Source organism: Neodiprion pinetum, chromosome 7 (genome assembly GCF_021155775.2).
Source record: "Neodiprion pinetum isolate iyNeoPine1 chromosome 7, iyNeoPine1.2, whole genome shotgun sequence".
NCBI classification, from domain to species: domain Eukaryota; kingdom Metazoa; phylum Arthropoda; class Insecta; order Hymenoptera; family Diprionidae; genus Neodiprion; species Neodiprion pinetum.
Window position 1 is genome coordinate 20,297,848 of NC_060238.1, and position 13,998 is coordinate 20,311,845.

At 37.3% G+C, this 13,998-nt stretch overlaps 2 protein-coding genes across 7 annotated transcripts in view; one reads left to right on the top strand and one right to left on the bottom strand.

Moving 5' to 3' along the window:
* Positions 1-13,998, top strand: part of sev (receptor protein-tyrosine kinase sevenless) — a 37,932-nt gene that overhangs the window by 12,313 nt on the left and 11,621 nt on the right. For 5 of the 6 annotated variants that reach the window (XM_046633925.2, XM_046633926.2, XM_046633927.2 and 2 more), the window contains exons 3-4: positions 11,249-11,308; positions 12,599-12,689. In XM_046633925.2, the coding sequence (XP_046489881.1) occupies positions 11,249-11,308; positions 12,599-12,689 (151 nt within the window). Of the gene's footprint in view, positions 1-11,248; positions 11,309-12,598; positions 12,690-12,944; positions 13,381-13,998 lie in introns of those variants that run through there. The other variant, XM_046633930.2, reaches the window with a different exon arrangement.
* Positions 12,865-13,916, bottom strand: LOC124222699 (cAMP-dependent protein kinase catalytic subunit beta). Its single transcript, XM_046633934.2, has one exon. It carries the CDS (start codon positions 13,909-13,911, stop codon positions 12,865-12,867), a length of 1,047 nt encoding a protein of 348 aa, XP_046489890.1. The 5' UTR covers positions 13,912-13,916.

A 13,998-nucleotide genomic window follows, 5' to 3' on the forward strand; every position in this document is an offset into this window, starting at 1 on the left:
TTGTGAACCCAGTGGATGAACATCCAGTATTAACTACGTAGGGCTGCTGGGTGCTCCACGTTTTAAATTGGAACGCGTGCAATACAAGTGCAGCCGGCAAAGCAGACGGTCTCGGCCTCATTAACGGATGTTGCCAAATTGACGTGCGACTTCGGGATGGCGATACAGGCTTAAATTGTGGAAACGAGACACCGGTGAAAGCCGATGTGTGGAAAATAAGAACCTCAGTTTTGTCGAACGTTTCGTAAAACTTGACCTCCAATTTTATCATCACTAGATCAGATTGGAACAAATCCACGACGCAATCTTCGGTACAGTTGTATTCATTGATGCCTTAAGCTTCCGGCTAACTAATTGTTTTCGATCCGAAACAAAATGCGAGTTCGATTCTATATGAATTACGCGACAATGACTTCCAATCTCTTGTTGCCGATGTCAGAGATTGGGAGTCATTCTCACAGTACAGTGATATTCGTTAATGCCCAGACCTTCCGTCTAACTAATTGTTTTCGGTCCGAAACAAAGTGCGAGTTTGATTAAATACGAGGTTGTGTGACAATGACTCCCAATCTCTCACGTCGGTTGCATCGCCATTCATCGTCACATAATTCGTATAGAATCAAACTCGCATTTTATTTCGTATTGAAAACAAGATAGCCGGAAGGTTAAGGCGTTGACGAACGTAGCAGTATGTACGTACAGGAACCTGAGAAATCCAATTAGAGGCGTTGGCGTTTCCCAACGGAAATCATTTCGGCTTTAGATGCGGAGGAAAAAGTTTGAAAAGCCGGATACGTAGTCAGCAGTCCGTATCTCCACGACAACGACAATAACGACGAGGAAGAGGAGGAAGAGGAGGAGGAGGAGGAGGAGGAGGATGAGGAGGTACGGGATGCAGACACGGTGTGCCTAGCGTGGTCGAATCACTTACGAGCCATCGGCAATAAGTAAATCAGGAAAATTGAGTGCCGGATTCATTGTGTCCAGGGGCACGCGATGTGTTTGTAGAACAACACTCGAACGTGACGCGCGAATGCGAATCAAGTGTGTCGTTATACGTTAGTCAAGGAAGTCTGGCCACGTGACTATGCCGTTTTGCTACAACCCTCTGCGAATTCCGCAGTTGACGCGCAACGCCATAGCCGCAACGCATTTTTTCTAAATTAACATGGAATTCCCGAGGGTCATTACACGCTCCTTGGGCTTCAGGAACGCTGGAACTCCACGAGGCGGACGGAGAATCCAGCACTATTGTACTTTTGAAAAGCATGTATGCGGTAGCTGCGCTCGTAAATGGGAGAGAATAATACCAGGAGACTGTTGAACTGTGCCTGATGGAAGCTTACGGTTACACCATGTCACGGTGGGTGCTTTTTCTTTTCGTTTCACAAGTGGTTGCGATCCTTGAGCAGTGTGTATAAATTATGTGGAAACAGAGTCGAAATTGGTAGCTAAGACTTCAAGTGGCTCAAGGGTTTCTTACCCGTACACCGGAGAGCACTCGTCCAGAGGTTTGTATACGTGCCTGGTTCACTCTGCACCGCGATAGCGGACCACCCTCAAGAGACGCAACTTGGATTACACGGTCTGCAAAAACAAAAAAAAAAAATATTTAATTTCAGCTGCACGGGACGTTTTTTGGTAAATATTATGTTTTCGAGTCTGCCGAATCCTAAAATCACTTCCATTTCCATCACGTACGGTATTTTTGTAAAATACAAGGTGTTTGCATGAAAAAACGACCATTTCGTTGCGATGAACTAAACTTTATATCTTGCAACATTAAACGAACAATTTCTCTTTTATCTCTCTCTTTTCATTTGCGGTTGGCTTACTTTTCTCTCGCTATCTCACCTTTTGACGCAATTAGTGACGGTATATTCTCTTATGAATAATCACGGTGGCCTTTTCAGGGTTCACCGAAATCAATTTTTCACTACTTAATTGTACCGAACATTTGCTCCAGGGACATTAGTTATTTTAAGACATGTGATATTTTTACGGACAGATAATATTTCTCGAATAATCTTGACCGTGGTAAATGTATAATAAACGAACAATATTTATTACTAGTTGAAGTTAATTTAAGAAATTCATGTATAGCGACAAAATTTCTTGATCCCTACTTTCGATGATAAATCGTACTCTAATTTGAATATGTAGTATTTTTGTTATCTAAACTGTCTTGCGGATATCTCTTTCGGTATATTTTACACTACGTGCTTTAATTATCCGACATATATTTATCGTCATAAATTAATATATCTTGTTTCATATTATTCATCTTTTATTCTATTTGTTGGTGCGTTTTTCTTGTCTTTTCATTTTTTATTTTTTTCAGTCTAATCTCCAACAGAATTACCAACCATTTTCTATAAGTCTACAGTACAGTTAACAATTCTTATAGAGCATGAAAATCGGTGTCAACAAGTATACATACTGATTCGGATTTCACATAGAAAGGAAAATTCACAAGGGTCTAAATTCTGATTAAATTCGCTTAATATCCGCGAAAATTAATTTCCACTCGTTCGCGGAGCGCAGAAGTAGGTAACTGATGTTAGAGAATCAAAGCGTTGCTATACTTTCAACAATCAATTTACTCAGTTTTGATTACCGATCCATCATATAATATTAGTAAACAACAAACTGAAATCTTTCAAAGACCGTGCAGCATAAAACTGCAGTGATAAATAATTAATCATGGAGATTCTTCTTCCTCCTTTTACTCTCCTCCTTCTCTTCTGTTTCATAAAATTTATTGTCTGTAGCGTTAAAACTGTTACCACTTCATTACAACAATGATTATATACGATCTCGAAGCTGAATGCTATCAATATTTTGAAAGATTTCAAGATTCGACACGATGATCATTGTACCTGACTTCAAAGCTGAATATGAATTCAAAGTGTTTTATAAGACTTAAAGGTGAATCCATACATCATACGACGTTAACCATAACTCCACGTGGACTCCAATCACTTTACATCGTAACAATAAAATGGTGCTGAGTAATCTGTACAGTAAAGTCCACCTGACTTCCAAATCGAACACTATCGATGTCTTGGAAGACTTTAAGGTTCATCTCAATCATTATACCTGACTTCAAAGCTGAATACGAATTCAAAGTGTTTTATAAGACTTAAAGGTGAATCCATACATCATACGACGTTAACCATAACTCCACGTGGACTCCAATCACTTTACATCGTAACAATAAAATGGTGCTGAGTAATCTGTACAGTAAAGTCCACCTGACTTCCAAATCGAACACTATCAGTGACTTGGAAGACTTGAACGTGACTCCATAAACGCTTTGACTTGCAACTGATTTCACGTGGACTCGATCGACGTTATACGATGACTTGAAAATGGTACCCATAATAATTGGTTGACCAGTGAAATTCAGCAGTGATGAAAGTTCATATGACCAAGCCATCAATGAGTATCCACAGATACCTATGCGTCCATGCATAATCGAGTCGAAACCATCGTGGGTGTATTTACTATTTAGGGTACACGTGGGCCGATCTGCGGATAAGTAGAGATTAACGCCGTAGATTTACCTACCGCCATGATGGACTCACACCACATATGCCCAGAACGCACAGACGGTGCAGGTTCGGAGTGTGAGTGAATGAAGCCGCGAACGAGAGCAAAGAGAGCTCGGATAAACCAAGCGAGGGGGAGAGAGAGAGAGAGAGAGAGAGAGAGTAAGAGATGGAGGGGAACAGAAGGGGGCGTAATGTGTGTCGAGGATTTAATGAGGAAGTGAGGAATTAGCGAGAGTACGCGGAGGCAGTGTACCTACACTGCTGCTGCAGAGACGGAGGGCCGTTCGAACCGTTCCGCCAACCCTCGAGAACTTCGCTGTGAGGGATGTCTAACTTTTGAGGGTCGTCATCGTTATCAGCTAGTCGCTCGGCACTAATTCGGTATCATCTACCAACTATCGTAATTCGTAAATAAACGTTGCGACGATCGAGACACGCCGTTCGACGCATCAATCAACACCGATCAACTGGGTGCATGCACTATAAATATAGGGGTACTGGAAAATGTCCTCGTTACGTCAGAGGCTGGTTTTTGGCGCCATTTTATCACCGTGTAACCCAAATTTTTCATTTTAATGGAGGCAAATCGTAATTATCCGGGTTTTAGACTACTCGTGTCACGTATAAATTAACGAAACATAAGCCATAATATACCCGTTCCACTATCCATACGCCAATAAAGACGGACAACGGTCACCTGTAAGCCTGGTTGTATTAGTTTGATTTTTTTTTCCACCAAATGACGCTGAGCAGAGTTACAATTCCGATAATTATACACGGGATTTTGGTTCAAAAATTGGAATAATTTCAAATATCGTCTATCGAAAACTGTATTTTTCCGCATGGCTGTGATGAAAATAAGTCCGTTTAAAAACTGCGTCACTTATTCGCTGTGAGGTCGAAAATACTTTATACAGTGACAAATCCTGCGTGGAAGAGAAAAATTTACTGTTTAAAAGAATCTGCGAATTACGCTGCAGAGACGACGAATATAATAAATACGTATATATAGCGGAGAATTGCACTGCCCAGGAAACGACTACTTGTCACGTCAATACGAATTAAGTTTTATGAATTTTTCTTCATTTTATGAAAAATTATTTGGTCGCTTGGTTCTCTTCGTTGTTTTGACAATAGCGAACGCGAATTTAAAAGAATTTCGTTTGAAACACAGTAGAATTCAATTTTGTCTGTACGTAAGATTTAGCAATTAAGAGGTACATTATTCTAACCACACCAAATTTTCTGCAGTCAAATTTTCCGAAATCTCTCGGATTTCTCAATAGACTTCAAAATAAGTATTTTTCCCGAAATTTGCCGAAAGTACAAAATTTGTTCTATACCAACACGAATCCTAATATCGACCAATTCTGGCAAAACTAAAAATGTATAGTCACTTAGCGATGGCCATTAAGCTCGAATCGAAAATTGATTATTTTTGCTCATTCTTAATTAGTCACACGAAATTTTTGGCAACTTTTTGGTACTTTCGTTGAGCTTGAAAAAGAGTAGAAGATACTTTAGCGCATTTACCCTCGTTAGACGAACGTTTTCTTTTTTTTTTTTCTAATTTATAACGGAAGTCACGCTTCGACGTGGCTACTTAGAAATGAAATTTTATAGTCGTATCATTGCCGCGCGTCAATTGCGTGCGCGGTGTCGACACGACGCGTGGTGCAGAAAAACCGGACGTGACGTGACGCGTGATCATGTACGTCGTTCAAGTCTCGTGCAGGGTCGGTATGGGGAAGGTCATCATCGGCCTTACCGACATAAGTTATCATCGAAATCGTGTCAATTATTAGCATTACACCCAAGAGATACGGGGCAGGGTTGAAGTTCCGAATTTGAAAAATTCCGCATTATTTGGTGGCGAAACTTTGAAGGAAAGTAACGAAACTTTGAAGAAACAAAGGTCAAAGTTCCGAAATGCAAGATTCCGAAAATTCAAGTTACGATTGAGCAAAGTTACGAAAAGTAAACGTTCCGATGGAGAAAAATTCTGAGAAATAAAGATTCGATGGAGCAAAATTTGGAAAATTAAAATTAACTCAGACAGCGTGGTTTACTCAACGAGAGGGTGGAAAATATGAGAAAGACCGAAAATCAGAATGAACGTAAAAATATCAAAACTTCAAAACAAAGAAAGATCAAAGTGACAAAATTTCACCAAGCTACAAATTCAGGGAACTGAAAATCTAGGATCAACGATGTTTCAGATTTTTTAGTGTTTTTACTTTCGGAACTTTGATTTGTCAGAATTTTGTCCTACGGAACTTTGCGCGCCGGGTTTCGGACCACTCGAAACTTCGATGTTTCGTCAAAGTTTGATTTCTTTGCTTCAAGTTTCGCTGAGTACGGGTAAAAGATGAGAAAAACCAAAAATAAAAATGGTCGGAATTCCGAACATAAATATGCATCGAAAAATCACAATCACGAAAGAAGAAAGTGATGAATCTTCGTTAAGCTAGAAACAATGGAAATAGAATATAAAAGTATCGGAATTTGTGAAGTTATAGGATTTTGAATACACAACCGGTGAAAATTCCGAAAGGCCGTTGGCAGAATGAGGCAAATGCGATTGCTCGCGAACACAAATGAAATAACCTTCGGATTGATGGTAAAGTAGAATTTTCATCTGTTCGCATTCGTAAATGCGAAGGATCAAGAATCAGAACGGTTAGAACTCCGAGTAGTTGTCTCGTGGAAGGCTCGGAATATAGAATTGCGGTATATCAGAATCGTCGGAACGAAGAGTCGCAATATATGAGAAGAGTCAATAACTCGTATCATATTAGAAGCCGAGAAATATAAGTTTATGACATCAAAAGTGGTATTCAATCTTTTAATGAGATAAAAATATTGCAGAATTTTCTTGATCCTGTGTATAAAATATTTGACGATTCAAAATAGATTAGTTGGATAGACTCGGAATGTGAAATTCTGGTGGCAAGCCATCTATACGGTTACTTTCGAAATACCGATCGTTCCGAATCGTACGATTCTGAATAACGACCCTTCTACATTCTGGATATCCGTTTTCCGCCGTTTCTAGACGATGAAGTTCTAACTTTTATTTTTATAATATTTGAACACTTGAGAATATGAAACTTTCTACAGATTCGTTCTCTGGAACATTGACTACGTACGTTATTAAATTCCGCATTTCTGAATTCTTGGATTAACGTTTTCCGAAGTAAGTGGATTCGGATAATAGAGCCCTCGACTAAATACATTTTAGGTAGGCTGCAGCTTTTTATTGGGCACCATTCGGGATTTAAAATTTCTGATAGTATCTGTTCTCTCATATTTGTTATTCGAGTTTATTAAATTCGGAATTCTGGCCATTCTGATTTTTGATTTTTCTGATTTCTTAACCCACTCAGATTCGCCGCCAAAAAATTGGAACTTTGGCGCTTTCGGAATTTTTCAAATTTTTAATTTCAACCCCGCCCAAGAGATACTGCAATAAATGCCGTTTGTCACAATCCAATAATCGTCTGATCGCTCAGACTCAAAAGAATCCAAGTGAATAAAAATCACTTCACAGAGCATAATTCGACTAAATTATACTCAATTAAGTGACTTCATCGATTAGATGATATTGAAAAATTGATTCTAACCTTCGTAACAATACGTGTTTCTCTTTTCTCTAGTAATAATTAATAACAATGTACTCCACACAAAGAAAAAAAGAAAAAATCGTTCATCCTTGTCAACTGTTGGATAATCGATAACAAGCATCGCGGATGAAAATTTTCTTATACCAATTGACGGGAGAAAAACATGACGAAAATAAATCAGTCGATAATTTCACTTAAAATAAGGGTTGAAAAAATCGTAGCCTCCAACGTATCGTGCACATAAACGGCCACAGACTCGTAAGACTTGTTATAAATTGAACAAAAAGCGACTCGCGTATGTACATGTATGTGTGTGTAATAAAATGCACGAGCGAAGCGAATAGAATTCGAAAGGCGGGGGAATTGTTCAGTGATAATATAAATGAAAACTGAAATTAATAATGTCCTTATCGTTTATCGCACGGCGACCTTTACAGATTGTGAATTGACCCGTGGATCGCGATGCGTGCTTTACGAACCGTTTTGTGTACGATGGAATGGAATTTCCATACGACGATGCCATCGTCTAAGAAACGAGATACCGGCACCGTGAATTCCAGCTTCCATACGAATACGTACCTAGCTCGTAACCAACGACAAACGCAACACCATGAACGACGTAAACACACCGATGTTATCGCATGTGTCTTATAATTAACACTTTTATACAACATACATATATCCTAAATATTATTAACTGGTGGGTAATATTTGAAATGGTTCGATTTAAAATATTTAAATGGCATTTTGAGTTTAACATTTTAAATCTCCTCAAAGCAACCGTTTGAATTACGTTCTTCAAAGCTGCATTTTTTATTTTTCATTTTAAACAGTTTTCACCAGTTAATAATATAATGCTACACACAACCAGCCGTGAGTTTGAATAGTTGATAATATTCTGTTATTGTTTGTAAAATTCGGCTTTCCCGTCCCCGCAACGAGATTCAAAAATATTAATAAACATTTTTTTAACCGTATAACGAGCAAGTATAATCCGTGTGTTACAATGATAAATTATTAATTTCATTACGCGACAGCGGAGATTGAATTATGTTTACAAAATTTCATTACTTATCCAGCGTCAATGTATGAATTTTTCTAACCTTTCGACACATCGCAATCCTCAAAGATTGTTATTATTTTTATACACCGTACTTGCATGTTTCGATGCAACGTATTCGAAAAAATCATCAAAACGAAAGTGCGAGAAATTCAGCTCAAATTTTGTTCACACTTGTGATTATATAAAATAAAAAGAAAGTAAAATTGAACGATGCAAATCACAAATACGTTTTTTTACCCTGCCCGGATCGATTTAATATTTTCAAAACACTTCCTACATCCCAGATACGATTTTTCAAGGTTTTCCTAAACTTTTCGAACTATCAAATCTCAACGACTATATCGTTCAATTTCTGTATTGTTTTCAAATTTAATACTTTTACGATCAATCTATACTCCAGGTTATCCAGATTTTTGTTTTTTTTTTTCTTTTTGTTTTTTTGTACCGTTCCGCTTTTCATACCAGTAACAATATTGATATACATTTTTTACAGGAGTACAAACTGTGCATAATACTGACATCATTTTTTGAAAATTAACTTTCTAGGATTATTACACGACAAAAAAAAATGAAATAAAATAAAACAAAAAATACTTCGCAGATTATCTGTAATGGTTTGCGCTGACAGCTCTTGCATGCATTGTAAAAGTTCAGAAGAATCAAGAGAAACGCGTGTATATCTGAGAGACAAACAAACGCTTTCTCCGCCTACTTCTTATCGCTCGAAATTCAATTAATATGGCGATATAATATATATATATATATATATGTAGGTATAATAATGAACGTGATAATCACTTGCACAAGTATAGCACGTGTGTATGCGATACATGTAGGTATATAGTTAGGTATACACAATGTTACGCATACGACTGCGAAAGAAATAAGTTTTGAAAAAATCAAAAAAAAAAAAAAATACGGTATAAAATGTAAAAATTTTGATCGTACTCGCGTTCCAACAGTCGAAATATTTCATGTATGTACAGTAGACTGTATAAAAAAAGAATATTGTTCCACGTTCTGGTCTTATCGGTACACTAATAGGGTTGACGAGTTGGAAAATTTCAAATTTAACAAAAAAAACAAAAAAGAAAAAACAAAGAAATAATCAAATAGAAAGTGGCGATGATTTGTACCTCCAAACATTAATTATTAAGAGGTAAAATTTGGACAGTGTCTTCTTCTTGTCATTTGGCTCAATACTTTTCATGTTGAATTTTGATAAAAAAAATAAAAATTAAGAAAAAAAAAATCACAATAGTCGATTTTTCGATAGATTTTAATACACGGTATGACGTAGCGGATGTGTGTATCAGAGCGAGGCATACCTGAGAATCACGATGACTCTGCTCGCTTGTTTCATTCAATGACGCAGATAAATATGTACGTATGTGTGTAATAAATATATACGAGTAGGTGCAGCATTCGACTCAATCTGAAAGAACGGCAGGGGAACTTCCGTTGCAGCATCTCGCGTCGTGGCTCAGGCATTAATCATAAAAATTAGCTTCCATTTTCCGGGTAAAAAGTACTGGATAAATAAAGTGAAAAGAAAAAGTAAACAGAAGCTACCGCGTACTTTACAAACGAATATGATTATTGTAACAGTGTGGGCGGTGAAAACGGCACGTGCCACCGCAGACTTGACGCGTGTGTATTTTTACGTGCGTAAGAACATACTGCGATATGTATCATGCTGTACGTAGGTATTAATAACCGTAATAATGTCTTGAGGGAAATTAAAACATCATTTACCAGAGTTTTAAACGGAAGTGTTACACTCATCACTAAGTTACGCCGCACTGATGCACCGTAACGTAACCTGAGAATACGCATCTCTTTTTCTTCTTACACCATGGGTATACGTTGTATGGGGCATTTCAGAAAGAAACTGCCGAGCCATATATTTTTTTTTATTTCAGTCATATATTTTTTTTTTTTTTTTCCAAAACGTTTTTGAGTTTGGAAATATACTCCCGGAGGGATTTTTTACTCGCCACCTTTGTTCCGACAGAATCACTCCCGGTCGGTTTGAAAGATTTCACATTCGAGACCAAGTTTCGAATAGAACAAAATGGCGATATTTCAAAAGAAACATCGACGGCAAAAAGGTTTGGTTTTTGAACGTAGTTTTCAAGAAGAAAATCTGCGGTATCATAAAAACCAGCAGAAACGAAGATGATCAAAATTTTTTCGCGCACTGAAAATACGCCATTTTTTATTTGGAAAAATCAAATCCTAAATTAATCTTTGTCAAATTAGGAACGTTTCAAGCCCTCATACGCCATGGAATAACGATTTTTCGATATTTTATACAATATTTTAGAAAGAAAAATCCGAAAAAATATTGCTACGAAATTTAAAAAAAAAATTTTTTCGCACATATTTATATTTTATTTTATTGAATATGTTTTTCACGAGTAATGCTTAAGAATTTATAATCACGAATATATAATAAATAAATATTCAATTATAATAAAAATATGTGACAAAAAAATAAAAAAGATTTTCGTAGCAATATTTTTTAGAATTGTTCTTTTTTCTAAAATGTTGTGTAAAAAATTGAAAAATCGTTATTCCATGGTGCACGAGGGCTTGAAACGTTCGTAATTTGACAAAGATTAATTTAGGATTTGATTTTTCCAAATAAAAAATGGCGTATTTTCAGTAGGCGAAAAAATATTGATTATTTTCGTTTCTGTTATTCTCAATTTCTCAAGTACTCAAATTGTGTATAAACATTATCAAATTGATGCAATACTTACCCTTCAAGAGTTTTTCGAATTGTCGAAGATCAAAATGAATGCGAAATTTGGTTCGTAGCATTTTTACGACGAATAAAATAAGCAACAATATAGCAACCCGAATTAATCGGAAGAAATTTGACAAATAACAATTAACTCCGTACGTAGACAAAATTAATTTGCGCTATTTTTACAGCTACGAACGAATTAAATTCACACTTTTAACCTAATTTTAAGTGATAATTCTCTTTGGTTTTGTTCCAGTGTACGATAGGATGCGCGGCGTGGGAATTAGCGCTGGAAACTAACTGTCAGGCTGTTTGCGTGAGTATTTTAAACCCCCGTCGCAAAAAAAAAAAAAATATTAACAGTAATTCATTAACCCCTTGACATATAAATGGAATTCGATGCGTTCGAAAAATGTTATTTAATTTGACTCAACTGAACAGTTGATGTGTAAGCTTAAGAAACTGAACACTTTATTTTTGACATCTTCCAGACGTCATTTTACGTCAAGGGGTTAAATTCGATGAAAAACGTACGTCACAGTTTTGATAAACTGAAGGCAAGTAAATTCTCTCTTCCTCCTCGACCCATTTTTATATGGAATCGGACGTGAATTATTAAATTTTACACATTCTTACACATCGAACGAAAAAGGATTTAAATTTAAACTATAACCGCGAAAACGAATAACGATCACCGATTAATTGGCGGGAAAATAGACGATCACCAAACTGTTGCCAGTTTTAATCACGTTCACGAACACACGCTAACGATCTGATATTGTTTTCGGGCGGGAACAACGATTTTTGAAACGACCGCTTACCTAGAACCATTAAACGTATTTCTAATACTAATTACGAATAACTTGGCAATTTATAAACATTACCCCTTCCGGTAATGATTTTTCACAGAGACCTGATAAAAAAAAAAAAAAATGATGAAATATTTATTCATGTTTGAAATCTTCCAAATTAGGTATTATAATTCAGAAAAATTCAGAGGCTGAAGTTGATTTTGCAAAAATTTTTCCTACAGACAAAAGTATGGGAATTGATAAGTTGCAGAATAAATCAGAGAAACTTGTCTGAAATACCGAACACACAATTCTGGCGAAGAATTTACTAAGCAAAAATCAACACCAAGATAGCTTTGTTGTCAGTAAATTTTTTCTCTAGACTTACAGCCTTCGGTGCACCGCAGATTAAAATGTTACGTTTACAACTGGTCAAAGTACACTTAATATTGTACTTGGAGTTGAAACGACGATTTTTTTTTACTACATTTGAATAATGCAATGAAGTGTAAATGCAAGTACATGATGAGAATTATGTGACATCAACTGTCTGAAGCTGTTATTTTATCATCAAACATTGCCAACGAAGTCGAAAGCTTGTTGAAATAGTCTGCGGTATTCGCGCATTGTTGAAAAAAAAAAAGTTCGGTCATAGAATTACAAAGATAAAATTGCAGGAATGATTTCGACGCAACGTTCGTAGCGTACTTTTTTACAATAAGTCTTTATTGTATTCCTTATATGTATGTAATTTCTACGGCGATAAATCAGCACCGCAACATTTAGGACTGAAAATATTATTCCAAACGTTTCAGAATGTAACGCAAGAACTACTACCACCTAAACAACTCTACTGCGTATTGGGATGTCAAGATGCCGTGAACAGATATTTTCAGCAGCTTAAAGGTAATTTTAACGGAGGAATAAGTAATATTAATGTAGCTTAGCGTTTCGACAGGCTTGAATAGACAGACCATGTAAGCTACCCACGATGTGCTGTTGTTAACGTTTTACTGTGCGCTGTGTCTAATGGAATTTGCGGTATTGCAGGAAATAGCTTATCATCAACTAAACCCAGCTATCAAAAGTCAGCAAACTCCTTGGCAAAACGATCCACTTTGTCAATGATTAGCTCTTCCTCATCATAGTGATCGTAGTTGCTCGTATCTCCGACGCTACCGGTTTTAGGTATGAAGCCAGGCTCTACCTTCTGCTGGTATATCAGTAGCCAATTAACAGAGCGAAACCAACGATGCTTCTTGACGTCCACCGCGCCATCCTTCAAGTTCCCGTAACGTCTGGACAAATCCACTTGTAGAATGTTCTTCAACAGGTCTCGCAAGTCCTCCCCAAAGTTGCTTGCGAACTTGTACTTTCCGGAAACGATCTTCTCGTATATCTTCATCGGATCTCGAGCGTAAAAAGGCGGGTATCCGGCATTCATTTCGTAAATCAGAACTCCGAAACTCCACCAATCCACCGACTTACCGTATCCTTTTGAAAGGATTATTTCAGGAGCCAGATATTCCGGCGTACCGCACAGCGTCCAAGTTCTACCGTCTACCAATTTGCAGAAGCCAAAATCTGTTATTTTCAGGTAGCCATTGCTTTCTATCAATATATTCTCTGGCTTCAGGTCGCGATAAACCAAACCGCAATGATGCAGATACTCAAGAGCTAAAGTGACTTGAGCAGCGTAAAATCTTGACAATCCCTCATCGAACTTTCCCATCCTTCTTAAATGAGAAAACATTTCACCGCCGGTCACGAATGGTAGGATCAAGTATATGTAGGAGTTATCTTTGAAGCAAAACTCCATGTAGATAACAAACGGGAATCGCACACACTCCAATATCCTCTTCTCATTCCCGGTATGCTCGACTTGCTTCAGTTTCACCAACTTCGCCTTCTCCAATATCTTCATCGCGTAGTATACGCCGGTAGCTTTTTGCTTCACGAGCATCACTCGACCAAAGGCTCCGGTTCCCAGGGTTCTATACCGCACAAAATCGTCGAGCGATTGGTTCGGCTTCCTTTTCGTCTTCCAGTTCTCTGTGAAATTCGTCTTCAATCCCTCCAAAATCTGCTCGTACTCGATAAAAGATTTATCCAAGTCACGCTCGTTCATAATTAACCAGTTCACTCAATTAGAATCCATATATTTTCCCGCATTTGGGGTGCAACGAAGTAGAAGGTTAACGACTGGCAGGAGAAG